General features: G+C 41.2%; 2 protein-coding genes across 2 annotated transcripts; one reads left to right on the forward strand and one right to left on the reverse strand.

The window, feature by feature from the left end:
- Nucleotides 1-4,497: 4,497 nt before the first annotated feature.
- LOC118367544 (5'(3')-deoxyribonucleotidase, mitochondrial-like) lies at nucleotides 4,498-9,611 on the reverse strand. The gene is made up of 5 exons (XM_035751129.2): nucleotides 8,962-9,611; nucleotides 8,360-8,460; nucleotides 7,541-7,601; nucleotides 7,315-7,429; nucleotides 4,498-7,131 (listed from the first exon to the last, which is right to left on the reverse strand). Exons 1-5 carry the CDS (start codon nucleotides 9,229-9,231, stop codon nucleotides 6,992-6,994), a joined length of 687 nt encoding a protein of 228 aa, XP_035607022.1. The 5' UTR covers nucleotides 9,232-9,611; the 3' UTR covers nucleotides 4,498-6,991.
- Nucleotides 9,612-9,626: 15 nt separating this feature from the next.
- Nucleotides 9,627-23,844, forward strand: cops3 (COP9 signalosome subunit 3). Its single transcript, XM_035751118.2, has 12 exons — nucleotides 9,627-11,280; nucleotides 12,330-12,459; nucleotides 12,932-13,044; nucleotides 14,133-14,182; nucleotides 14,710-14,802; nucleotides 14,917-15,096; nucleotides 15,382-15,522; nucleotides 18,485-18,658; nucleotides 22,341-22,427; nucleotides 22,566-22,679; nucleotides 22,795-22,875; nucleotides 23,091-23,844. Exons 1-12 carry the CDS (start codon nucleotides 11,226-11,228, stop codon nucleotides 23,142-23,144), a joined length of 1,272 nt encoding a protein of 423 aa, XP_035607011.1. The 5' UTR covers nucleotides 9,627-11,225; the 3' UTR covers nucleotides 23,145-23,844.
- Nucleotides 23,845-27,173: the final 3,329 nt, after the last annotated feature.

A 27,173-nucleotide genomic window follows, 5' to 3' on the forward strand; every position in this document is an offset into this window, starting at 1 on the left:
TAAACAGCTTGGAAAATTCCAGAAATGTTGTCATGGCTTTAGAAGCTTCTGATAGGCTAATTGACATCATTTAAGTCAATTGGAGGTGTACCTGTGGATGAATTTCAAGGGCTACCTTCAAACTCATAACGATGGCCATAATGACCATCGTTATGTTTGGAGGAAAAAGGGGGAGGCTTGCAAGCTGAAGAACACCATTCCAACCGTGAAGCACGGGAGTGGCAGCATCATGTTGTGGGGGTGGTTTGCTGCAGGAGGTACTGGTGCACTTCACAAAATAGATGGCATCATGAGGAAAGAAAATTATGTAGATATCTTGAAGCAACATCTCAAGACATCAGCCAGGAAGTTAAAGCTTGGTTGCAAATGGGTCTTCCAAATGGACAATGACCCCAAGCCTAAAGTTGTGGCAAAATGGCGTAAGGACAACAAAGTCAGGGTATTGGAGTGGCCACCACAAAGCCGACCTCAATCCTATATAAAATGTGTGTGCAGAACTGAAAAAGTGTGTGCGAGCAAGGAGGCCTACAAATCTGACTCAGTACACCAGCTCTGTCAGTAGGAATGGGCCAAAATTCACCCAACTTATTGTGGGAAGCTTGTGGAACGCTGCCCGAAACATTTGACCCAAGTTAAACAATTTAAAGGCAATGCTACCAAATACTGATTGAGTGTATGTAAACTTCTGACCCACTGGGAATGTGATGAAAGAAATAAAAGCTGAAATAAATCATTATCTCAACTATTATTTTGACATTTCACATTCTTAAAATAAAGTGGTGATCCTAACTGACCTAAAACAGGGAATTTTTACTCGGATGAAATGTCAGGAATGGTGAAAAACTGAGTTTAAATGTATTTGGCTAAGGTGTATGTAAACTTCCGACTTCAACTGTTTGAAGGTAAAGAAAACAGTAGGTCAGGTACTTAGGTAAAGAGAACAGTAGGCCAGGTAGTTGGGTAAAGAGAACAGTAGGCCAAGTAGGTAGGTAGGTAAAGAAAACAGTAGGCCAGGTAGTTAGGTAAAGAGAACAGTTGGCCAAGTACAGTGCCTTCCGAAAGTATTCGGCCCCCTTGAACTTTGCGACCTTTTGCCACATTTCAGGCTTCAAACATAAAGATATAAAACTGTATTTTTTTGTGAAGAATCAACAACAAGTGGGACACAATCATGAAGTGGAACAACATTTATTGGATATTTCAAACTTTTTTAACAAATCAAAAACTGAAAAATTGGGCGTGCAAAATTATTCAGCCCCTTTACTTTCAGTGCAGCAAACTCTCTCCAGAAGTTCAGTGAGGATCTCTGAATGATCCAATGTTGACCTAAATGACTAATGATGATAAATTACAATCCACCTGTGTGTAATCAAGTCTCCGTATAAATGCACCTGCACTGTGATAGTCTCAGAGGTCCGTTAAAAGCGCAGAGAGCATCATGAAGAACACACCAGGCAGGTCCGAGATACTGTTGTGAAGAAGTTTAAAGCCGGATTTGGATACAAACAGATTTCCCAAGCTTTAAACATCCCAAGGAGCACTGTGCAAGCGATAATATTGAAATGGAAGGAGTATCAGACCACTGCAAATCTACCAAGACCTGGCCGTCCCTCTAAACTTTCAGCTCATACAAGGAGAAGACTGATCAGAGATGCAGCCAAGAGGCCCATGATCACTCTGGATGAACTGCAGAAATCTACAGCTGAGGTGGGACACTCTGTCCATAGGACAACAATCAGTCGTATATTGCACAAATCTGGCCTTTATGGGAGAGTGGCAAGAAGGCCATTTCTTAAAGATTTCCATAAAAAGTGTCGTTTAAAGTTTGCCACAAGCCACCTGGGAGACACACCAAACATGTGGAAGAAGGTGCTCTGGTCAGATGAAACCAAAATTGAACTTTTTGGCAACAATGCAAAATGTTATGTTTGGCGTAAAAGCAACACAGCTCATCACCCTGAACACACCATCCCCACTGTCAAACATGGTGGTGGCAGCATCATGGTTTGGGCCTGCTTTTCTTCAGCAGGGACAGGGAAGATGGTTCAAATTGATGGGAAGATGGATGGAGCCAAATACAGGACCATTCTGGAAGAAAACCTGATGGAGTCTGCAAAAAACCTGAGACTGGGACGGAGATTTGCCTTCCAACAAGACAATGATCCAAAACATAAAGCAAAATCTACAATGGAATGGTTCAAAAATAAACATATCCAGGTGTTAGAATGGCCAAGTCAAAGTCCAGACCTGAATCCAATCGAGAATCTGTGGAAAGAACTGAAAACTGCTGTTCACAAATGCTCTCCATCCAACCTCACTGAGCTCGAGCTGTTTTGCAAGGAGGAATGGGGAAAAATTTCAGTCTCTCGATGTGCAAAACTGATAGAGACATACCCCAAGCGACTTACAGCTGTCATCGCAGCAAAAGGTGGCGCTACAAAGTATTAACTTAAGGGGGCTGAATAATTTTGTACACTCAATGTTTCAGTTTTTGATTTGTTAAAAAAGTTTGAAATATCCAATAAATGTCGTTCCACTTCATGATTGTGTCCCACTTGTTGTTGATTCTTCACAAAAAAATACAGTTTTATATCTTTATGTTTGAAGCCTGAAATATGGCAAAAGGTCGCAAAGTTCAAGGGGGCCGAATACTTTCGCAAGGCACTGTAACATGGGTCTGGAAGCAGGAAGTCACATGCAGGATCATCACAACTCTTTAATGTTCCATGTCATTTCAGGAGTCATGGAGACATTTTCTCGCTTTTACCCAAATCATAATCAAAGTACATTAACATTACAATAAAGACTTTGGAAAAAACTGATAAGATACCTTGCAATTTGTGAGGACCAAAGTACAACACTTCACTGGTGGGCCAGTCAGTGCTGGGAAGCACACTGTCTCAACGAAAAGACAGATGACTCCCTTCCTCTATGAAGCGCATAGACAGAGTGGGAAAAGACAAATAGAAAGTTGGTAAGGAGCTGAACAACAGTTTAGAGGGAGCCCAGAGGTTGGCTGTATGCTGTACCTTGGTTGTTTACTCGTCAGTGCTGTCTCTATCACTATGCCTGTTTTTCCAGCTTGTTTTCCAGTGTTTGTGAGTGACTGGACAATGTGCTTTTTCCACAAAAGGTTCCGTCTCATAATTGAGATCGACTTAATCACAGCAGAGCCTTACTCCTTATCCACAGAGACACAGTGTTAACTCAGTGGCCTTTATTGTCTGACCTGAGATTGGGAGTTCAATCCCCGGCCGAGTCATACCAAAGACTGTAAAATTGGTACCTGATGCGTTTCTGCTTGGCACTCAGCATTAAGGAGATAGAATGGAGGTAAGGCACTGCGTTAGACTAGCATCCTGTCCACAGGGTGTACTTAATAGATCAAGCTGCCTCATGCTACAGAAACAGGACATGTTCCTGCTCCTATAAGCCATTCCGGCTCGCTCATGCAAGGCTACATATTTACAGAGACACACAAAAACAGTCCCATCAACCCATCATAGGAAACACAGAGTCCTGATCACTAGAATGTCCTCCATTATAGTTCCATTCTGTGTTCTTGTCAGAACATCATTACGTAGAATCCTCAGTCTGTATTTTAAAGCCCCAGTGGGAATGCTTAGGCCTCTGACGCATTTGGTCTTTGCAGACCCAGGGCCGCTATAGTCACCACAAGGCATTGACCAGGGGCTAGCTAGGGGCTCGTTGTCTGCATTTCTTGCTTCAAATCTGGCCTGTCTTCTTTTTTAGGAAAATGTCACTGTGGTGGTGGCTCCTTCTATGGGTGGCTGTGGAATGGCATTCCAGATCGTAACAGGTGTACAAAACATTAGGAATATCTGCTTCCCTATTTCCATGACATAGACTGACCAGGTGTATCCAGGTGAAAGCTATGATCCCTTATTTACGTCACTTGTTAAATCCACTTCAATCAGTGTCGATGAAGGGGAGGAGACAGGTTAAAGAAGGATTTTTAAGCCTTGAGACATGGATTGTGTATGTGTGTCATTCAGAGGGTGAATGGTCAAGACAAAATATTTAAGTGCCTTTGAACGGGGTATGGTAGGTGCCAGGCACACTGGTTTGTGTCAAGAACTGCAACACTGCTGGGTTTTTCACACTCAACAGTTTCCCGTGTGTATCAACAACGGTCTACCACCCATAGCACATCCAGCCAATTTGACACAACTGTGGGAAGCATTGGAGTCAATGGGCCAGGAACCCTGTGGAACGCTTGACACCTTGTAGAGTCCATGCCTGGACAAAGAGGCTGTTCTGAGGGCGGTGGGGGAAACAACTCGATATTAGGAAGGTGTTCCTAATGTTTTGTATACCCATCGGGCGGCGCACAATTCGCCCAGCGCCATCCGGGTTAGGGTTTGGCTGGAGTAGGCCATCATTGTAAATCAGAATTTGTTCTTAACTGACTTGCCTAGTTGAATTAAAGGTTAAACAAAATAAAATGTATTATACAAAAAAATCACATCTATAAAGTATTGAATATTGCTATTTTCAATGTTGCATCCTTTATTCGATCTGTTAACGACAACATTTAGTATATTCTCTGTTCTCCAAAAAACACATTGACATAGATATCACCCAGCACCAAAGACATGAGACATTCATTGACAAGATGCAGTGAACAGACTTTGTGAGATACAGTGGTTGACCTAGCAGTGGATTCTACACACATCGCTTAACCCTAACTCACCCCACAGACAGGGTCATCATCAGGGCAATCGTAACACTTAGGCTGTGTACGTACAGTATTTTCCAAAAGTCTTGACAACAACGCCTTCCCTTCATGACAACTGTAAAGACACTTGGAAGGGTAAAAAAATAAATTACAAGAGAATCCATGGCTTTTAAAATGTGATTAACATGAGAGATACGAGGAGAGGAAAGGAGGTGGCATTGGGACACGAGGCTAGCTAATGAGGATACAACAGCATGCTGAAAGGGTTAGACTAAAACCAGTTAGAATCAGAGCCGTATAGAGTACCATAGTATGAGTCATAATACCCATACAACCTAAAACAGGGAAATGGTTCCAATAATTTCCCCACCATTTATTTGTCCCATAGGGGATTTTAGAAACACTTTAAATAAGGGCTGTGTTTTGTGTAGGCTTACCCTTGTGTGACGTTTTGCTAATTGTGAAATCTCTCTAGGACAAGGTAATTTCTAAATCAATATATTCGCCTATATTTACCCCCAAAAATGGAAATGCTAATTAGCTGCTAAACTGGCTATCATAAAGAACAACAAATGTCATGATGATCTGGATGAGACTGTCAAATCAAGGCAAAGGTAAGAATCTCTGGATTAACTATCTAATGTTAGCTAAATGTAGAAATTAATAAATAGGCTACATTTTTTTAAATGGACAATTCTGTGAACTGTCTTGTGTACGTTTTAAATGGACACATTACCTGTTAGCAACGGTATCAGTTAGAGATGACGTGCAGGAGCTTGGAGGGATTTGTAGTTTTGAATGGTGTCTACTTTGATGCTAAGATTAGGATTTTTGAATCAGAGTAAATAGATCCGAGTATATTGATAGAAGTCACCATGTACAAGAGAGATTTACATGTTTATCAAAATGTCACACCATGGTAAGCCTACACGAAACAACCCTTATTTTAAGCGTTTCTAAAATCCACTATGGGAAAAATGTATGGTCGAAAAACAATTGGAATCATTTCCGTTTGACCGCTAGATTTTATAGGTATTATAACACCTCCACTGTGGGCCTCTATAGAGGTCAGGCCAGAGCTAGCTATGCCCTCTATGTGAATCACTGGGGAAAGGGATACTCACAATAGGTGAACTAGCAATGAACAACATTAGCACCAATTTCAACTGTTTTGAAAATGTTTACAAAAGGCTAGAGACATTCAGCTAGGTGTAAGTATAACTTCTTCACTGGACCACTTTGTGACCACTCTCCGTGGAGTCAGCAGAATGTGGATGTTTCTGGTTTTCAGGGATACAGTATTTTCAACCAAACTTCCATTTCCCCTGAAAAACGTGGGGAGTCTGCTCAGGTGTCTTGCTACCCCTGCTACGTTAGGTTGCTTTGTGAATATACTTTAAGGCCTGTAAAGACACTTTTGAAAAGAAATACATTTGTTTTGATGGAAGAGCTTGACCATATTCACAGCAGAGCGTATTGGATACTTTGAGGTGTAATAATTAATGCTTTTTTTTTTTTTCAGTCAACTATTTTCTTGTCTCAAACAATAAGACACATAAGACGATCGATTACATAATGTTAAAATTTGAAATAAAATAGGAAGGTTTAGCATGTCTTCATAATACATTTGATATATAATTTATATATTTTTTTAAATAAAGTATATTCACTTTTTCTAAATCTGTGTTTTAAATCCGTAGATATTAAGTTAATATCATGCAACCTAGTCATATCTGTCATTCTCAATACTTGCCTGTGGATTGGTGGATGCTTTAAAACACTTTTTAAAATCTACCTAAACTAAGTTGAGAAAATAATATATTGGCTACAATTTGATCCATGTTGGCACAATGTTGGAACACAACATTTACAAAATGGAGTCACTCCTATACAGTATATGTGAAACAAAACTGTATTGCCCTCTGGCCAATGTCCTGGTCAACATACAAACAAAATATGTAGAAGGAACAACTAATAATAGTCTTATACAACTATAAAGAGTGAGTCATAACAGTAAACTCTGCATTTACTCTCTATTCAATTTTGTTGCTGGTCTTTCACTGCAATCATTTTCAGTATTTCTACCTCATGCTTCAGTCGATGTGTGCCCCCTAGTGGTAAAACAGATTCATATTCTCTGACATTGGCTAAATAAGGTACAGTAGAACCCTAAACTTCAAGTTCGAGATTGACTGTGGTGTATTAGTGGAGGTATTCACCCTTTGTACCCCAATACAGTGTAGGTAATCAGGGTGGAGAAGGGGAGGTTGATGTGTGTATGAGGGGGGCTCATCAGAGCCTCTTGTTCTCCAGGATGCCCCTCCAGTCATCTGCCCAAGAGAGCAGGCGCCGGTGGCTGGAGCTGGGAAGTATGTGCTTGTTGTGGCAGGCTGTAAATAGGATGTGCTCCCAGCTTGGGTTAGGCTCTACACCTGCAACAGAGGCACATCACAAAGGTCACGTGACGCTTGTAGATTAATCGAACAGTCAAATACTAACTACCGAAAATACCTGTATGTATGACACTAGCATGCATATGGCGCCATTATATAAATAAATGCACATATATTTACACGCGCACAGTTTTCCAGCTTTGCTACAAACACTTGACTCACCGAGGATGTCTGGCTTGTCATCTATGAGGACATCCCCAGTCACCACAGTCTTGTCTCTGGTTAGGATGATCTGGTCCAAGAAATCATAGCCCAGGTGCTTCTCTATCCAGGCATACTGAACACACAACAGGGAGAGCGCAAAGACCAGAACTATTGTTAGAAAGAGGTACCACAACCACCACTCGGCCTCCAGCCTAAAGGATTACTGTCTTGACTCTGAGCTTACCTTCTCACCAGGGCAGTGGATATAATGTTTTATAGGGCTGGTGCAAATGAAGACATCTGTGCTGGAAAACGGAGAAGAACACAACAGGGTTCATTTGTTTTCAAGGTAAATCTTCTACAACATGGAGTTTTTGAAAGGTGAGCAAAGGGGATGTCCTAACATGAGGATATAGGCTAGTATTGGAACAGAGTTACTGTGAATGTACTGTTTCATGGTGAGGGCATTTGCTTGAGGTGAACTACTATATGGTTGTTGACATAAGGTTGGCCAAAATGAAACACTAAAGCAAAGGTTCCCTCTATAAAGACGGCGTGGTCCTCTGTAGCTGTTGGTAGAGCATAGCACTTGCAACAGCCAAGATAGTAGGTACGATTCCTGGGATCACTCATACATAAAATGCATGCGTGGATGACTAAGTCGCTTTGGAGAAAAGCATCTGTCTGTTAATGTGCTATTAGCATGATGATATTTTAACATGGCAAATGCATACAGCAGAGCACACCATGACATAGCAGTTCCCTTCCTGAGAGGGTTACCATGCTACTCCAGGACCACCTGCCCGCCTTCTCCACCCTATTTGTTTATAGCCTAACGGGTGATGACGAAATGGCAAATAGTCTCTAGGTGAGGGTCAAAACATTGTAAAGCACTTTGGGAACACAAACAAAACAGCAATTCCTTCTCTTTGAACAGCTGACTCAATACAGCTGAGTCACCGGGCAAGTGTCTTTGAAATAAATGTGAGTATTTTAAGAATATTTCGTAAGCTATGGTATTGTTCAGATATGGTTTGAATGACCATATATGGTTCAAACTTACTTCTCCATCTTAGCCATCTCCTTGACGGCCTGCACTCCTCCAGGAAGGGGCTCCAGCTCTATAAAGAAGTCCTTTGACTCCCAAATGCTGATGGCCTTCTCCTACAGTCAATATAGCCTCTGCTTATCATCCAGACTTTTACAGATTGTGTGTGTGTTAATTTATGGCAGACACTGAGGACCGAGACGCATGGCATACTTTAATACTCTCATTATACAATGAGAGTATTATATACAATCATACAATAATAGGGATATGGGAGACATCTTTATCAAGTGCATGCTTGCTATGACTATACTGTGGAAATAGAGCACTGTCTGGAGAAACTGGGGTTGCATTATAAGGCAGAAATTAAAGCACTTTTTCGAGCCACCATGTGAGTAGGGGTTAACTCAGTACAAGGACTTTCTTATAAATCAGATCTGTGTGTGACTGGCATTTACATAATTCAATGTATTGACAGCTGCTGCTCTTGAAGCCTTTTGAACATGCAGGGGACTTCTGATGCAAATGAATGAGCGACATAATGCCAGACTATACAGAAAATTAATGTATGGATATTTCCCGTTTTCAGACAGAATGCACAGTTCGGAACTACTTACACACAGGTCACTCCTCAAGTTCCCATACTGAGACGACACCCAGAATCCTCGTCTGTCCTCCAGGGTGATGTACGGTTCATTGGGGTACCTGGCCCGGTATTTCTTCAGGAATCCCCCTTCGAAGTCTGCAATGACGCCATCCATGTCTACTAGAACCCGAAGTCTCTTACCAGAGGATGAAGACATCTTCGCGGAAATATACTTGAACTGGTCATGGAGTAAGATCCTCCCTCTGTCGCGTAACGTTACTATCTTGGGCAGTAATGACATGATTTACTTGCCTCGCTGATTTCTGTCGGTGATCGAACGATGGCTTCAAGACTCACGAAGCGCGAGATAAGTATTCGAAAGTCCAGAAGAGAAAAATGTGTTTTTCCTAATACTGATAGGGTGCCATTTAAACTAAATATATTTTGGGACGTTGCTAATGTAACTAACTATTTGACACGGTCAGCTATTTATTTATGGTTTCAACCTTTATTGCAATTGGTCAGGCTTTGGCAGCAAGCTAGCTAACGATAGCACTACCGGTATATTGATTAGCGCACAGGGTCAAATTTGACCAATGCCTTTCAGCAATGTATTTGGACTTGTTTACGATTCTTGTCAGTATGGACTGGTTCTTCAGCAGTTAGTGTCGCATAGTCAGCCGCACAGCAGCTGTGAAATTGGGTACAAATACTCTTAGATGTGTCGCCTACTGTGCAAAATCCTGCAGTCAAAGACAATGTCGTGAAACAAGATTACGCACGTGTCCTCAATTTCTCAGTGGAGTTTAAAAATGCATTCTTCTATCATGGAGTGTTAACTGGAAAACATCTACAACATTGAACTTTTACATCAAAAGAAGCTGAACATGCATGCAGCAGAGGGAGCAAAATAACAGGGAAGGGAGGAATCAGTCAGATTCAGAGTGTTTAATAGTCACGTGTACAGGGTTTGCAGGTGTGATTGCAGGGTACAGTGGAAATCTTAGGTGCTGAGCTCCAACATGCAATACTAAGTGGAATAAAATAATGAAAATTGTAATAAAAACAACAATAGAAATAGCACTATATACACCATACAATCTGTAGCAGTGATTAATAAATACATGTCCATTAGAGTAAAGCCTGTTGAGGGGGTGGGAGAATGAGCAGCAAGACCATTGTGTGGGTGTGGGGACAAAGTGAAATAAGAGTAATAATATACATATTAACAACTGCAACAGTGATGAATGTCGTTGGGATGGGGGCCCTCAGGGACAGGCCAAATTTCAGCTCTGGAGAACACAGGTGCTGGAATCTTTCCAGTTCCCACACAGCCATGAGTGCCATGAATCTGGCTAGCAAGACTACACAGGTGTGGTCAATGGGAAGACATATCCAATGAGGAGGCCCCAGAACAATGAAGAGATTCTGAGAAGCAGCTACAGTTAACAGAGTGGAGTGTGCTGGCCTATTGTGTGGTTTGATAATTGTCTGTGGTAGGGAGCAGGGGAGGTCTCTGGCTCGTTGCTAAGCTGCAGGGAGACGTTGAGTGTAGGGGCCTCCAATCTAGTTTTGCCAAATCACATCTGAAACAAGGCTAACGTGGTAGACATGATAATTCATGTATTATTTTAATTGTTGTACTGTACCATGTGTATCCTGTGAATATGACAAGTAAACTTGACTCCATACACACATACAGTCAAAAATACAGGTGCAGGGCTATTCAATTAACCTTGTGTTACTGGTGTCCCAGTCCTGATTTGAATCAGTCCGATTAGGGAAACAACAACAAAAAAGAGTCCTGCCCTGTGGCCTCCACGGCTGCATTCGAGTGGGAAATCTCCAATTATACAATGTCTTTGCCTGCAACCCGGTAGCATCTGCACTGTACTTCCTGTGTTTACTAGTGTGTGATCCTTAAAGTGGTAGCACAGGGAGACAAATTCCCAATGAATACAATTCATGAAAAAACATAAAGACAATCAGCAGATGTTTTCAGGGGGTGTAAGTTTCGAGCAAAGGAGGCAAAATAAACGGTAACAAACAGCAATAACTAGGTTTCTGGATAAATTTATATTTTGCGTTCAGCAAATCTGTGCCTGTCAATTTAAGAGCCTAAAGTTGCAACCGTAAATCTCGTTAGATCCCGTCTGTTCTTACGAAGATCTCACGACACTTCTCTCTCTCAGTGGCGGCTGTGTTGCCCCCTGTCTCAGCCAGCACGGACGGAGTTGTTTCTGACATTTGAATGAAAAACAGTTTGAATTGCTACCACTTTGGACAGATGAAATAATGGCTTCAGCCTTGGAGCAGTTCGTGAACAATGTGCGGCAGCTCTCTGCTCAAGGTATGGACACTAAACAGGTTTTAGTTCTCAGACGAGCTGGAACTATTAGCTAATGCTAACCAATGGGTTACTGTGCTGTTATCATGTTTAACTAGCTAGGCTATGTAGCCAAACTGGATAGATCCGTTTTGCTTTATCATGTAAACACAGCGCTAAATTTATTGTTTTTGTGAACGAGGCCTCAAAAAAGTAGTTCACAAAGATGCGTTTTTACCCCGGGACACTAATGTGTACCTCAAACAACACTGCAAACGAATACGTGTTTTAAAATCTTACTTTTTGTTTTTGTTAGAGAAAATAATTTCTGGAGTATGCCTTCCGGTAGTTCCGCCCTAAGCACGAGCGATTCGATGAAGAGCGCCATTGTCAAATGTTATTGGGCGACAGTCCCATCTGTAACGCAATATGCAATAGTTCCATTGGTAATGTACCCAGTGCAGGCCTTGACAGGACACTTGACCGGCCGATATATTTTACAGTTGCCAAGTACCTCAAGTCCACGATGATTTCATCCACGGGGGAAGTTTAGTAGCCGCAAAGAATGTGAGCTATGCGCCTAGACCGCGTTCCATTCTAAAAACGTGCTCAATATTCTTATTGGCACACAATATTATATTCTTTAAAACAAATATATATTACTAAATGATTAACGTTATTATTTACATATGCGGGTGTATTCAGTTGACATTCTGGCTATTTTGTTGGTACAGAGGTTTATAGAGGTTTGCTATTATAGTCTGTATTATATTGTTAGAAATAAGCGAGCAACATAATTAAATATTTATTTCTGACTATCATGGGCTTTCATCTCTGGGTAAGATGAGTGTAACGTGGGTCTGCTGTTGGACAGTAGAGTTTGGGAGGGCTCCATCTAAAAATGGGAGAAACACTTGTGTCAATTAAACTATTTATGATATAGACTCTTCATCCTATATTCACACATGAACTCCCATTTTTAATTTGGACCTGTACTCTTCAACCAGCTCTAATGGCTCAACTATCAAGTGCTGCATCGTTGTTTACCTATTGTCTTTACTGTTGCTTATCAGGTCAGATGACACAGCTGTGTGAACTGATCAACAAGAGCGGGGAGCTGTTGGCCAAGAACCTGTCCCACCTGGACACTGTACTGGGGGCCTTGGACATCCAGGAGCACTCCTTGGGCGTGCTGGCTGTGCTGTGAGTAGCCTGCTCTCTTCTGCAGTTATCTAATCCTTGATCAATGATTTTATAAGTCAATCACTGATCTAGGATATGACTGAGTCAGTTTCTGCTTACTGTACCTGTGTGCATTTGAGGCTCATCTTACCTCATTTGCACTCACTGTATATATACTGTATATATATACTTTTTGTTTTCTTTTGTTCTACTGTATTATTGACTGTATGTTTTGTTTATTTCATTTCTGTGTTGTTGTATGTGTCGAATTGCTATGCTTTATCTTGGCCAGCTCGCAGTTGCAAATGAGAACTTGTTCTCAACTAGCCTACCTGGTGAAATAATACAAATATCACACAGATCAAGGTGTTAAAATAAAATTGTGCCTGTTGAAACTGGTTGTCTTTTACAGTCTACATTCTTTGTTTTAATACGGTGACAACATTTTTTTTCTTGTGTACTCACGGCCAGTTTTCACTTTCCCTTCATAAAGGTTTGTGAAGTTCTCCATGCCAAACATCAGTGACTTTGAGACGCTCTTTTCCCAAGTCCAGCTCTTTATCAGTACCTGCAATGGGGAGCACATCAGATATGCAACAGACACTTGTAAGTCTAATCGTAACTTATTTTTGGTTTCAAGGAGCCATGTATTGATGTGTTTACTCCATACAGTGTTAACGTCTTGTAGTGATCGAAGTGTTTTCTAAGCAACGTGGATAATGTTTTTCAAGGTCAAATGATCAGGGCAAAATGTATTTCGCTTGAACCTGTTAAACCAGGGGTTTGCACATTTCTTTTGCCCTGCAACCCCATTTGACGTCAACATTTCTTGCAACCCCACCATGTGGGGGGAAAAAAAGAGGTAATCAACGGCCAGTGTTTACTTTTTTAAATTGGTTTATGACAGTCTATTACATCAGTCTGACAGTATTTTTCTGGACAGTATTTCAATCTGAGGAAGCATAGTTTGAAGTGACTGAAATGCATCAAAGGTATTGGGATGTTCAGAAGATCATCAGGAAATAAGTGCCATGGAATCAGGGAGGGGACTGTGGATCTGTCCCTGTACGTTAGTCACACGCGAGTCAGACAGCACTGGCCCGATTTTTGATGTAACTTGGGTGAATGATGCGTCTTGTAGAGATCCGGCATTTACAAAATGATACTGATTGGCCCAAGGCGGGAGCTGTAGTAATTAACTGAAATGTGTGATATCCCAATTGGCCCAAGGGGGTGTGCTGCATCATTCGTGGGGGTGACATGTTTTCTTGTTTTGTATGATGATCTGTGTAGAAAAGAACATCATTGTTGGTGTTCTTTTCCCTGTCTGATTTCGTGCCTAATGATTCAGTGTTCTAATGAATCCTGCTCGGCTTGTGGTCATTGTGGAGGGAAACAAGATGGGTACGGGTTCCTGAGAGTGTTATCTTTCAGTGATGTGGTTGTATATTTTGTAGCATAAACTGTTCAAAGGGATAGAGACACATTTTGTAGGAAGCAAACAGAAATGGCTCTGTTAATTACAACCGCATCTAGCGGCTACCAGAGATTAGATGTAACCGTGATTCTATGAACCAAGCACAATTATTCAGTATTTTTTTTCCCCCCCAGAGTTTCTCGCGATCCCACTTTCATATCCGGTGACCCCAAGTTTGGGAAATGCAAAACCCACTATTTGATTTTTCTCTCCACAGTTGCCGGCCTCTGCCATCAGTTGACAAACGCCCTTGTAGAACGGAAACAGGTAAGTCTGGCCAAAATGGGAGCAACACATTTCAATCAGAAGAGCTAATGCATGAACTTACTTGTCGATTAACTTAGTCTGTTTGAAAAAAGGACTTGTGTTTTTACAAGATAAGACCCAGCTTATGTCATTACCACTCTACATGATTTTAAAAAAACAAAGCCAACTAATGAGAAAGCATATTGGTTCATTCTATTTTATATAAGTTTAATGCAGCAGTTTTCAAAGAAGGATAGAATTGGCACTGTGAATTCCATGCTTGGATATTTAATTTGTAATCACAGCAGTGGAGGGTATGTGAAACAGACGTGTGCCAGACAACTCAGGGTAAACTGATCGTACCAAGGCTCAAACCTGTGGACCTCTGCCTTGCTAGCACACGTGATCGCCCTGCTTGGCAACGTACTATCCAGTTATGCCACCAAAACGGAACCTCGATGGCGACATTTCAAGCTAGCTGTGGAGTGAGTTCCTGGCATATTGTTGTCTCTGTTACATTTGGTTTAATGCATCTCTTTCCTTCACAGCCATTGAGAGGCGTCGGCATTCTAAAACAGGCAATAGACAAAATGCAGATGAACACAAACCAACTTACCTCAGTTCATGCGGACCTGTGTCAGGTGTGTAACCGCTTCATGTCAACTGGCTCTTTGGACTTTACATGATTATTGAAATGTATTGATGCTTGACTAAGCATGAATGAGCTCTCCATTATTTTGTGTGTACATCCACAGCTGTGCTTGTTAGCAAAGTGCTTCAAGCCTGTCCTCCCATTTCTTGAGCTTGACATGATGGACATCTGTAAGGAGAATGGCGCCTACGACGCAAAGCACTTTCTATGTTACTACTATTACGGAGGCATGATCTACACAGGTCTGAAGAACTTTGAAAGAGCACTGTATTTTTATGAACAGGTACTGGCTTATTTGAGAATCTAAAATGTGTGTGCTAAAGATGTTTTGGATGTGTGTTCCTGTTATCGAAAGTGAATTGATTTAGCAGACTACTAGTAACACATTTGTTCATCTTAATACCATTTGAAATGACCTTTTTTAAGTTACTATTTTGATACTGTGTATGCATGCAGTAGTCCAGTACACTACACCTCGTGTTGACGTTGAATCTGTGAGGGCATTGACTTGGCTGTAGTTGGTTACGTCTCTAATTCCATTGTGTGATATTCTTATGCCCCCCCCCAGGCAATAACCACTCCAGCTATGGCAGTCAGTCACATCATGTTGGAGGCCTATAAGAAGTACATCCTGGTCTCCTTGATTCTACACGGCAAAGTGCAGCAGCTCCCCAAATACACATCACAGATAGTTGGGAGGTTCATAAAGGTGAGAGTGAATATGCAAACAGGGCCATATTTTACATCCTTAGATGTGCCATTACATCTTGAACACTAGACCCGCTGGGGCCTGAGGGACCCCCAGTCATTCTGACTGCACCAGTCTAACGGTGTAATTAATACATCATATATATGCTATTGCAAAATATGATTTGGTTGTATTTATGAAGGTCTTAGGAACATTAGAATAAGAAAGCAAAATGTTCAAATAACAATAGCATTTTCATTAGTTTGTTACTGTACACTATATTTAAAAAGAAAAAGCACCAACATTCAAGTGTGGAGTACCTTTTTAAGTATGAAACAGAAAGCATACGTGTTGGATTGCGGTAACACCAACCACCAAGACGTGTGGCCAAATGATAAAAACATCAGTAGCCTAAACATCATAAGTGTGCCGGATGAGTAATGAAAATCAGCACAAAAGCAATAATGCATTATTTATTTATTTACATGTATTTAGCTAGGCAAGTCAGTTGAAGAAATTCTTATTTTCAATGACAGCCTAGGAACAGTGGGTAAACTGCCTTGCTCAGGGTCAGAACAACAGATTTTTCCCTTATCAGCTCGGGGACTCGATCTTGCAACCTTTCGATTATTAGTCCAACGCTCTAACCACTAGGCTACAATGCCGCCCCATTATAATGAATATAAGTGTTGATATGACAGCAGTAAACACAAATCGTCAGTTATTGTCAGCTTGTGCTTACATGTTGTGCTGCTTCATGCAATGGCATCAGTTGGAGGGTGTTCATGTCACAAACGAAAGCTGGTGAGTGCGTTGCAGGTGTTTTTTTGGCTTGCAATGTTGGATCTGCTCTCTGATATTTTTGTGCTGATAATCCGCTGCAGCATTGTTACCGGCTTTGTTTTGTCCTGTCTCACCGTTTTCATTTGGTAGTGGCACAGCCACCTGCTCACTATTCTGGCTTTTTTTAACCATTAGGCCTCGGAGGTGAAGGTTCAGGCTGTGGCTCAGAATCAGAAGAATAATCATCAGAGACGTCATGATTAATTTCTTCCCCTGCCTTCTGAGTCGTTTTCTTTCAGATCTTGTAGCAAATGTGCATCCATTAGTCTTCGTCTTTTTGCCACTGTAAATTACACACTATCACTGTGTACTCCAAGTAGACCAGAGTAGACTAATTGGATTGGGTGGACTGATATAGGGTACATACCAGGGTTTCCGTTAAGAAACTGGCAGCATTTTAATTTATCTGACATCTTGAGAAATTTACTGGTCCCATATGCATTGGGTGCGCAACTGGTGCTCAGAATGACAGAAATCAGAGTTAGAATATAGTAATTTGTGTTAACAGAACATGCAAGTCAAGGATGCAATGGCGTGTGTCCTCACCGAATTCTGATGCTCACTATGAAGATGTTAGAATAACTGACTTTTCCTCAGCCAACAAGACAAGTAACAAACAGAAAAATCACTAGCCTATGTCAATCTACGATTCCCCCATAGTAGAAAAGTTGACCTCTTCTATTGGTCAGCTTTTTGAGAAAGAAATGGCCTATTCCAAACAGACTTAGGGACAGTTGTTGGACTAGAGATCCAAAATGTGTACAACCAGTAGACCTAGGCAATATTAACAAGTCGGATCAGAACGTTTAGCTTAAACTGTTGATAAACTATTATTTCTTCACAAATGTTTGTTCCATAATGCACTTAACTGGAAAACATTGGTGTCATAGCGCACCGCATGTGCGAGCACTTTCATGTGACAGAGATGAATATATCTTTAAATAAATCATTTAGAGAGGGGAGATCTAGCATGGGTTGCTAATTTGACTAGGATTGTGCCTTTGGTTACTGGACAATGAAAGAAAGTTGATATCAAATAATTGCCTCCAGGGATATGATCTGATTTTGACTGGGCTACTTTGAAGCAAGGTAAGACGTGCCTCATAATATGTAGTAAAACGTTCAGGTTTCAAACAATTAAGTATATGTTTTCAAAATGCATACTGCCTCCAGCTCATTGCAAAGTGGTGTGTGACGTGCTGATGAAGCCTGTTCTGTTGCCTATGCATGCTGTTTGAGATGCTGAAGCAGCAGCTCACGCTGTCTGACAGAAGGCTCTGTATACTGTAGGCCTAGGTGTGTGATCCATAAGATACATAACGAATATACTGTACACGCGCCAATTTAATTGCACAAAATGATGCAGTGTCACCTATAGACCGATAAGCAGGACCAGTCAAATGTATTTCCATCGACTGTTATTTCCCTCAATGAATAGGTTAAAAAGCGTTATTTCGCAATGGGATTTTTTCTTCTTCTCTGGGATAATTGGCCAGTGCCAATTTGATTTATCTGCTTTTCAACAAAGAATATCGTCCAAAAGCCGGCAGTGACCGGCTAACTGAAACCCTGGTATATAGCATATTTTGGATTACAGTTAGAATAGATGTATTCAATAGAATGGTCTGTTCTTCATTCACAATTAGTGACTACATAGTTATGCATCTTTCGCTTCCCCTTGCTCATCAACTCACCCATTTGCCCCCATCACAATTTACTTCATTCATTTAATCTGTTGACGTGTGAAATTAGTTTTGGTTTAGGTTCAGTTTTGAGGCAATCTGCGGGGTGATCATCAATTGAGCACTGCACCTTCAACTATCAGGAGAAGGAGCGGAGCAGGACCTACTGTTGGGAGGAGGGGCAACGGGAAAATGATTAAAAAAATGACATGCCCTCCTTAAACTGGCTGTGACACCAGTCTGTCTAATATTAATATTAATATTCTAACAACCATGTGTTATATAGAGTTGTGGTCGGAGGGGGGGGGGGCATGACTTTAAAAATGGCAGAGTAATAATTTATTTACATTTTATGAACAGTCCAAATCACTGCTTTAGCGATTCTAGTGTTGTGCTTCTTGTACTATATACTATACATATGACATAGTATTACATATTTTACTGCTTTGTTTCTGCAGCCTCTCAGCAATGCCTACCATGAGCTTGCTCAGGTGTACGCCACCAACAACCCAGCAGAACTGCGCACCCAGGTGAACAAACACAGCGAGACCTTCACACGCGACAACAATACAGGCCTTGTCAAGCAGTGCCTGTCATCCCTCTACAAGAAGAATATACAGAGGCTAACAAAGGTATACTTCCTTCCCTTACCACATGTCACCCGTAGCCAAGATATCCTTCCCTCACCCCACCCAAGCCACAGCCTGTTCACCCCACTACCATAAAGAAGCTGGAGACAGTACAGGTGCATCAAAGCTATGACCGAGAGCCTGGAAAAACAGCTTCCCCAACTAGCCGGCCTACGCCCAGTACCCTGCCCTGAACTTTAGTCACTGTTACTAGCCGGCTACCACCCGACACTCAACCTTGCACCTTAGACACTGCTGCCCTATGTACAAAGTCATTGAACACTAGTCACTTTAATAATGTTTACATATTGTTTTACCCACTTCATACATGCATATATACTGTATTCTAGTCGAGGCTCATCCTATATACAGTGCATTCGGAAAGGATTCAGACCCCCTGACTTTCACATTTTGTTACGTTACAGCATTATTCTAAAATGGATTTTACATACAATAACCCATAATGACAAAAGAACGTAAATATCACATTTACGTAAGTATTCAGACCCTTGACACAGTACTTTGTTGAAGCACCTTTGGCAGCAATTACAGCCTCGAGTCTTCTTAGGTATGACGCTACAAGCTTGGCCCAGCTGTATTTGGAGTTTCTCCCATTCCTCTCTGCAGAGCTTCTCAAGCTCTGCGAGGTTGGATGGGGAGTGGAGCTGCACAGCTATTTTAAGGTCTCTCCAGAGATGTTCGATTGGGTTCATGTCCGGGCTCTGGATGGGCCACGCAAGGACATTCAGAGAGAGACTTGTCCCGAATGTGCGTAGGGTCGTTGTCCCAGTTTGAGGTCCTGAGTGCTCTTGAGCAGATTTTCATCAAGGATCTCTGTACTTTTCTCCGTTCATCTTTCCCTTGATCCTGACTAGTCTTTCCTGTCCCTGCCACTGAAAGACATCTCCACAGCATGATGCTGCCACCACCATTCTTCACCGTAGGGATGGTGCCAGGTTTCTTCCAGACATGACGCTTGGCATTCAGGCCAAAGAGTTCAAACCTGGTTTCATCAGACCAGAGAATCTTGTTTCTCATGGTCAGAGTCCTTTCCAAGCGGGCTGTCGGGTTCTTGGTCACCTCCCTGACCAAGGTCCTTCTCCCCTGATTGCTCAGTTAGGATGGGCGGCCAGCTCTAGGAAGAGTCTTGGTGGTTCCACACTTCTTCCACTTTTAAGAATGATGGAGGCCACTGCTTTCTTGGACCTTCAATGCTGCAGACATTTTTTTGGGACCCTTCCCCAGATCTGTACCTTGACACAATCCTGTCTGGGAGCTCTATTGACAAGTCCTTCCACCTCATGGCTTGGTTTTTGCTCTGACATGCACTGTCAACTGTGGGACCTTATATAGACGGACACACCACGCCTTTCCAAATCATGTCCAATCAATTGAATTTACCACAGGTGGACTCCAATCAAGTTGTAGAAACATCTCAAGGATGGTCATTGGAAACAGGGTGCACCTGACCTCAAGTTTGAGTCTCATAGCAAAGAGTTTGAGTACTTATGTAAGTAAGGCATTTTTTTTTTAATACATTTGCAGAAATTTCTTAACAGTTTTTGTTTTGTCATTAGGGGCTGGTGTGGTATGTGTGTGTAGGGTTGATTGATTTAAAACAAAATATATATATATATAGATGTGTGTGTGTGTGTATGTATGTATGTGTATATATATATATATATATATATAGATGTGTGTGTGTGTGTATGTATGTATGTGTATATATATATATATATATATATATATTTATTATTATTATGTGATAAATTTTAGAATAAGGCTGTAACATATCAAAATGTGGAAACAGTCAAGGTGTCTGAAATCTTTCTGAATGCATTGTAACTTCTGCTGTACACACCTTTTCTATTCATATACAGTTGAAGTCGGAAGTTTACATACACTTAGGTTGGCATCATTAAAACTTGTTTTTCAACCACTCCACAAATTTCTTGTTAACAACCTGATTATGGCAAGTCGGTTAGGACATCTACTTTGTGTATGATACAAGTGATTTTTCCAACAATTGTTTACAGACAGATTATTTCACTTATAATTCACTGTATCACAATTCCAGTGGGTCAGAAGTTTACATACACTAAGTTGACTGTGACTTTAAACAGCTTGGAAATTTGCAGAAAATGATGTCATGGCTTTAGAAGCTTCTGATAGGCTAATTGACATAATTTGAGTCAATAGGAGGTGTACCTGTGGATTTATATCAAGGCCTACCTTCAAACTCGGTGCCTCTTTGCTTGACATCATGGGAAAATCTAAAGAAATCAGCCAAGACCCCAGAAAAATATTTTTAGACCTCCACAAGTCTGGTTCATCCTTGGGAGAAATTTCCTAACGGCTGAAGGTACCACGTTCATCTGTACAAACAATAGTACACAAGTATAAACACCATGGGACCACGCAGCCGCCATACCGCTCAGGAAGAAGACGCGTTCTGTTTCCTAGAGATGAACGTACTTTGGTGTGAAAAGTGAACATCAATCCCGGGAGCAACAGCAAAGGACCTTGTGAAGATACTGGAGGAAACGGGTACAAAAGTATCTATATCCACAGTAAAACGAGTCCTATGGCGATCCATAACCTGAAAGGCTGCTCCGCAAAGAAGAGGCCACTGCCATAAAAAAGCCAGACTACGGTTTGCAACTGCACATGGGGACAAAGATTGTAGATTGATGAAACAAAAATAGAACCGTTTGGCCATAATGACAATCGTTATGTTTGGAGGAAAAAGGGGAGGCTTGCAAGCTGAAGAACACCATCCCAACCTTGATGCACGGGGGTGGCAGCATCATGTTGTGGGGGTGCTTTGCTGCAGGAGGGACTGGTGCACTTCACAAAATAGATGGATTCATGAGCTCAACCCTGGAGCTGAACTCAACCCTATAGAAAATTATATGGGCAGAACTGAAAAAGCATGTGCGAGCAAGGAGGCCGACAAACCTGACTCAACTTATTGTGGGAAGCTTGTGGAAGGCTACCCAAAATGTTTGACCCAAGTTAAACAATTTAAATGCAATGCTACCAAATACTAATTGAGTATGTAAATTCTGACCCACTGAGGATGTGATGAAAGAAAAAGCTGAAATAAATCATTCTCTCTTCTATTATTCTGACATTTCACATCCTTAAAATAAAGTGGTGATCCTAACTGACCTAAGACAGGGAATGTTTACTAGGATTAAATGTCAGAAATGGTGAAAAACTGAGTGTAAATGTAGTTTGCTAAGGTGTATGTCATCTTCCGACTTCAGCTGTAGACACGACCAAACAAATTTGACTATCAACTCAGCCCAAATATATCCTCCCACAACCTCCAAATGGACTTAGTCTTTTACCTCAATATACCTCCCTTAACTTAAATATACCCCCTTTAGCTCATCTTAACCTCAACCTTCTTAACCTCATATGCCCCCCTCACCTCACACATACCTCCTAATATGTCTACCAATAGTCCCCGCTCACCTTAAATACCTCACCTTTACCCCTAACATACCATTCTCATCCCTAATATCCCTCCGTCCGCATTCAGCTATATTCAAAATATACCGTCTGTCCTTCACCTCAAATAAACCTTCCACATCCCTATCTTCGCCCTGTTACCAGGGTGTAAACAACGTTTTTCAAGTCAATGGTCAGATTGTATATGACCACCGTTCTATTTTTGCAGACTTTCTTGACGCTGTCCTTGCAAGACATGGCAAGTCGAGTGCAGCTGTCAGGGCCCCAGGAGGCGGAGAAGTATGTCTTGCACATGGTAAGCCAATGCGACCGCAGGAGGAAAGGCATGTTGTATCTCAGTACTCTTAAGAACACTCACTTTTGAATGTCTGAAAGAAAATGGACTTTACCTGATTTAGATTTTTCCATTGGTTACGTTTTCTGTTCCTTACAGATTGAAGATGGCGAGATCTATGCCAGTATCAACCAAAAGGATGGCATGGTCTGTTTCCATGACAACCCGGAGAAATACAACAACCCCGCAATGCTTCACAAAATTGACCAAGAGGTAAGAGAATAGCAGTGTTGATGATCTATCCTTGTATGAAAATGACTGAGGTACAATGGCATCTCTTTTGGTAATGTTTTAGTGAAGTAAATGCCTTGTTCTGTGTCCTTCACAGATGCTGAAGTGTATAGAGCTGGATGAGAAACTAAAGTCCATGGATCAAGAAATCACAGTAAACCCGCAGTTTGTGCAGAAGGTAAAAAGCAACTGTTCTGTTTTCTAGGCTCCTCTATAGGTTTTTCAAGAGGAGTAAATTTGAAATTCAGGTGTTTGAGGGTTGGTGTTATTTATTTTTTAAATATTTTTTTATCCCATTCTAAGACATATGAAGTAGCTATATGAAACGTCTGGTCTTCCAGTTATTAGTATAGAAATGATTACTAATGGTTAGCATCACATTGTGTGTTTCAGAGTATGGGAACGCAGGAGGATGATGTAGGCAGCAAAACGTCAAGTTACTCCTGAGGGCCATGGACAGGGGAGAACACTGCCACCCTTACGGTTCTCATTGGATGACTTTTTTTTAAAGTGGAAAAACATTCTATTGAGTATGGACATTGGTCAAGGAAAATCTAAATGTGTGGAATGATAATTTGGTTATTTCTTTCACGGTGTCTTGAGGAAACCTAAACAAAAAAAAACAATTTTGTCAGTGTTTTATTTATCATTGTTCAGGCGGAAGAGCCACTGCTGCATTAACAACCATAATAATAAAAACTGGACTTATTTGTTCAAAAGGAATGTGTGCTAAAGCACCGTTTTTCTGTTGCATGATATTTTTTTTTTTAGGAATTTACTTATAGGATAACATGCAACATTTGAGGAAATCTTAAGTCTCATGTTTCGAAGATCAGTCATTTCCCTTGACCTGCTAGACAAATTTTCTGGTATATCACATGGAGATTTGACAACAAAAACAAGGCTGTACTTCTGCCCATGAACAAATGTAGAGAGGATAGTACAGCTTAAAAAAATAAAACAATTGGTGCACTGTTTTTTCCATCCCCTAGAGGTCTCTCGTGTACTGTGTTGTACTGTAGTTTGCATTTACTGCAGGTGGGATGAGCTCTGAGCTGGAGTCATACTTATCTGTTATCTGGAAGGACTCAAGAATACATTGATTCAGTAAATTGACACAATTTTGGATTAAATGGATCACATCACATTCCTGTTTTGTCAGCAGTGTTTACCCTAGTCTTCTGACATTCTGTGCTACTTATGCCTCAGCTATTTGTGCAGTGTTTTGTTTGTCATATGTGAACAAAGAGATGTAGGATTTATTGTATTGCAAAGCCTCAACTTAACCCATTCATGTCCATAAGACATTTTTAAATGTCCTTTGGTACACTTGTTCTCTGAGCTTACTGATGGATAATTTGAAGAAGAGAAAAAAAAGTATCGGCCAAAGCCTATGTATACAATGTGAGTTTTTGGTATTGTACTACATTTCATTAATCAAGTCATGTGAATACATGTACAAATGATCAGATCTTAATGATGTTTGGTATATAGATTGCCTGGACGTGTGTGTCCTATCCATCTACACAAAAAAGCGTGCTGAAGCAGGTATAAAATCACCTGTCCTCGGTGCCAAACACTCACTACAGAGTTCCAAATGGCCTCTGGAAGCAAGGTCAGGACAAGAACTGTGCGTTGGGAGCTTCAAGAAATGGGTTTCCATGGCCGAGCAGCTGCACACAAGCTTAAGATCACCATGCCAAGCGTTGGCTGGAGTGGTGTAAAGCGCGCCACAATTGGACTCTTGAGCAGTGGAAATGCGTTCTCTGGAGTGATGAAATGCGCGTCACCATCTAGCAGTCCGATGGATGAATCTGGGTTTTGCGAATGCCAAGAGAATGCTACCTGCCTGAATGCATAATGCCAACTGTTAAGGTTGGTGAAGGAGGAATAATGGTCTGGGACTGTTTTTCATGGTTCCAGTGAAGAGAGATCTTAATGCTACAGCATACAATGACATTCTAGACAATTCTGTACTTCCAACTTTGTGGCAACAATTTAGTGAAGGCCCTTTCCTGTTTCACCATGACAATGCCCCTGTGCACAAAACGAGGTCCATACAGAAATGGTTTGTCGAGATTGATGTGGAAGAACTTGACTGGCCTGCACAGAGCCCTGACCTCAACCCCATAGAACACCTTTGGGATGAATTGGAACACAGACTGCGAGCCAGGCCTAATCGACCAACATTGGTGCCCTGTGGAGGCTGTTATAGCAGCAAAGGGGGACCAACTTTAACACATTGCTTTATTCTTTATTTTGGTGTTTCTAAAATGACAAGTATGCTACTTGAAGTTCTGTGTGTATACTTAATCTCATTGTTTGTTTTCTATGAGTATATTGTTGCCATTTGTCATTATTATTCCATCACTTTAGTAGTGTTTAGTATTGAACGTTGTAAGTATTCTTACACATATGAAATCTGTATACTGTATGATACGGCTAAGAATAAAGTAATCTACTCTTTAACACTTTACATGTTAGGGGTAGACCTCATCGGACCCTTCACGAAATCCAGGAATGGCAACATCTGGTGTCTGACGGCAATACCCATTAAGGTCAGTAAAGGAAGAGATGGTGCTTAAACCTAAATTCCCTTATGTAACCCATTTAAAAGGGTCATATGAGGAACCTAATACATTCCAATAGGGGCCAAATAAAGAGCGGGGATTGAGAAAATGAGGACTCTTAGCCTAGCAAGTCTATTACCTGTAGAATGAGCAATATTTCCATTCTTTCAGCACCATCATTGCTGATACACCGTATAGAACTAATCCTGAAATGGAGTGAAGGAGAATCATCTCATCTATCCTTTTTCTCCTCTGTGTGATCTGTTCATCTCCAAGGCTTATTCAGGTTTGAAACTGTGCTCCCTCCTGAGGGGTGTCTCTCACCCCTTACATTCTCTCCATACATCTTTTTAGAGTTCTTGCTCCTCCTATCTCTTCCTCTCCATGGTGATGTCATGCATAGTACTCTACATAATATTTAACATAAACAGCCATGATAGGTCCTGTTGGTCTGGTGACTTGGTGTTTTGATACAACCAAAAACATCCACCGCAGACAGCACAGGTTACTTCAGTCAATATTCGCTACAAATCACATGCAATAACTGTTCATATATTTTTACCTTTTGAAACATATTTGGCATTTGGCTTAGAATGGGTCAAATAAAAATAGTGGTTGCTTTTAAACAATTTAAGTCTAATATATTTCAATATACATATGCTGAAGTTTTTTATATATTTTTTAAAACGTTTTCTCAAATCCAACTTTGACATTGGAAGTATGATAGATTATGAAAATTGTAACATTTGGCCAATTTGCCTGTCTGGACACTTGTACTAACTACAGTGCCTTCGGAATGTATTCAGACCCCTTCCTTTTTCCACATTGTAGTTATGTTACAGCCTTATTTTAAAACGGAATAAAAAAATGTCCTCAAATCTACACAATATCCCATAATGACAAAGCGAAAACAGGTTTTTAGAAATGTTTGCTAATTTGTATTAAAAAACATACCTTATTTACTTAAGTATGCAAACCTTTTGCTATGAGACTCAATTGAGCTCAGGTGCATCCTGTTTCCATTGATTATCCTTGATGTTTCTACAACTTGATTGGAGTCCACCTGTGCTAAATTCAATTGATTATGATTTGGAAAGGCTGTCTATATAAAGTCCCACATTTGACAGTGAATGTCAGAGCAAAAACCAAGCCATTAGGTCGAAGGAATTGTCCGTAGAGCTCCGAACCAGGATTGTGTTGAGGCACAGATCTGGGGAAGGGTACCAAAAGATTTCTGCCGCATTGAAGGTCCCCAAGAACACAGTGGCATCCATCATTCTTAAATGGAAGAAGTTTGGAACCAACAAGACTCTTCCAAGACTCTTCCTAGAGCTGGCTGCTCTGAGCAATTGGGGAGATGGGGAGCCTTGGTCAGGGAATTGACCAAGAAATCGATGGTAACTCTGACAGAGCTCCAGAGTTCCTCTGTGGCATTGGAAGAACCTTCCAGAAGGACAACCATATCTGCAGCACCACCAATCAGGCCAGACAGAAGCCACTCCTCAGTAAAAGGCACATGACAGCCCTTTTAGAGTTTGCCTAAAGGCTCTCTGACCATGAGAAACAAGATTCTCTGGTCTGATGAAACCAAGATTTAACTCTTTGGCTTGAATGCCAAGCGTCACATCTGGAGGAAACCTGGCACCATCCCTACGGTGAAGCATGGTGGTAGCAACATTGTTTGTGGTGATTTTTATCCAGCGACTGGGAGACCAGTCAGGATCGAGGGAAAGATGAACGGCGCAAAGTTGAGATCCTTAATGAAAACCTACTCCAGAGCACTCAGGACCTCCGACTGGGGCAAAGGCTCACCTTCCAACAGGACAACAGCCCTAAGCAAACAGCCTAGACAACTCCAGGAGTGGCTTTGGGACAAGTCTCTGAATGTCCTTGTGTCCCAGCCAGA

This window comes from Oncorhynchus keta, chromosome 3 (genome assembly GCF_023373465.1).
Source record: "Oncorhynchus keta strain PuntledgeMale-10-30-2019 chromosome 3, Oket_V2, whole genome shotgun sequence".
In the NCBI taxonomy this organism is placed as follows: Eukaryota; Metazoa; Chordata; class Actinopteri; order Salmoniformes; family Salmonidae; genus Oncorhynchus; species Oncorhynchus keta.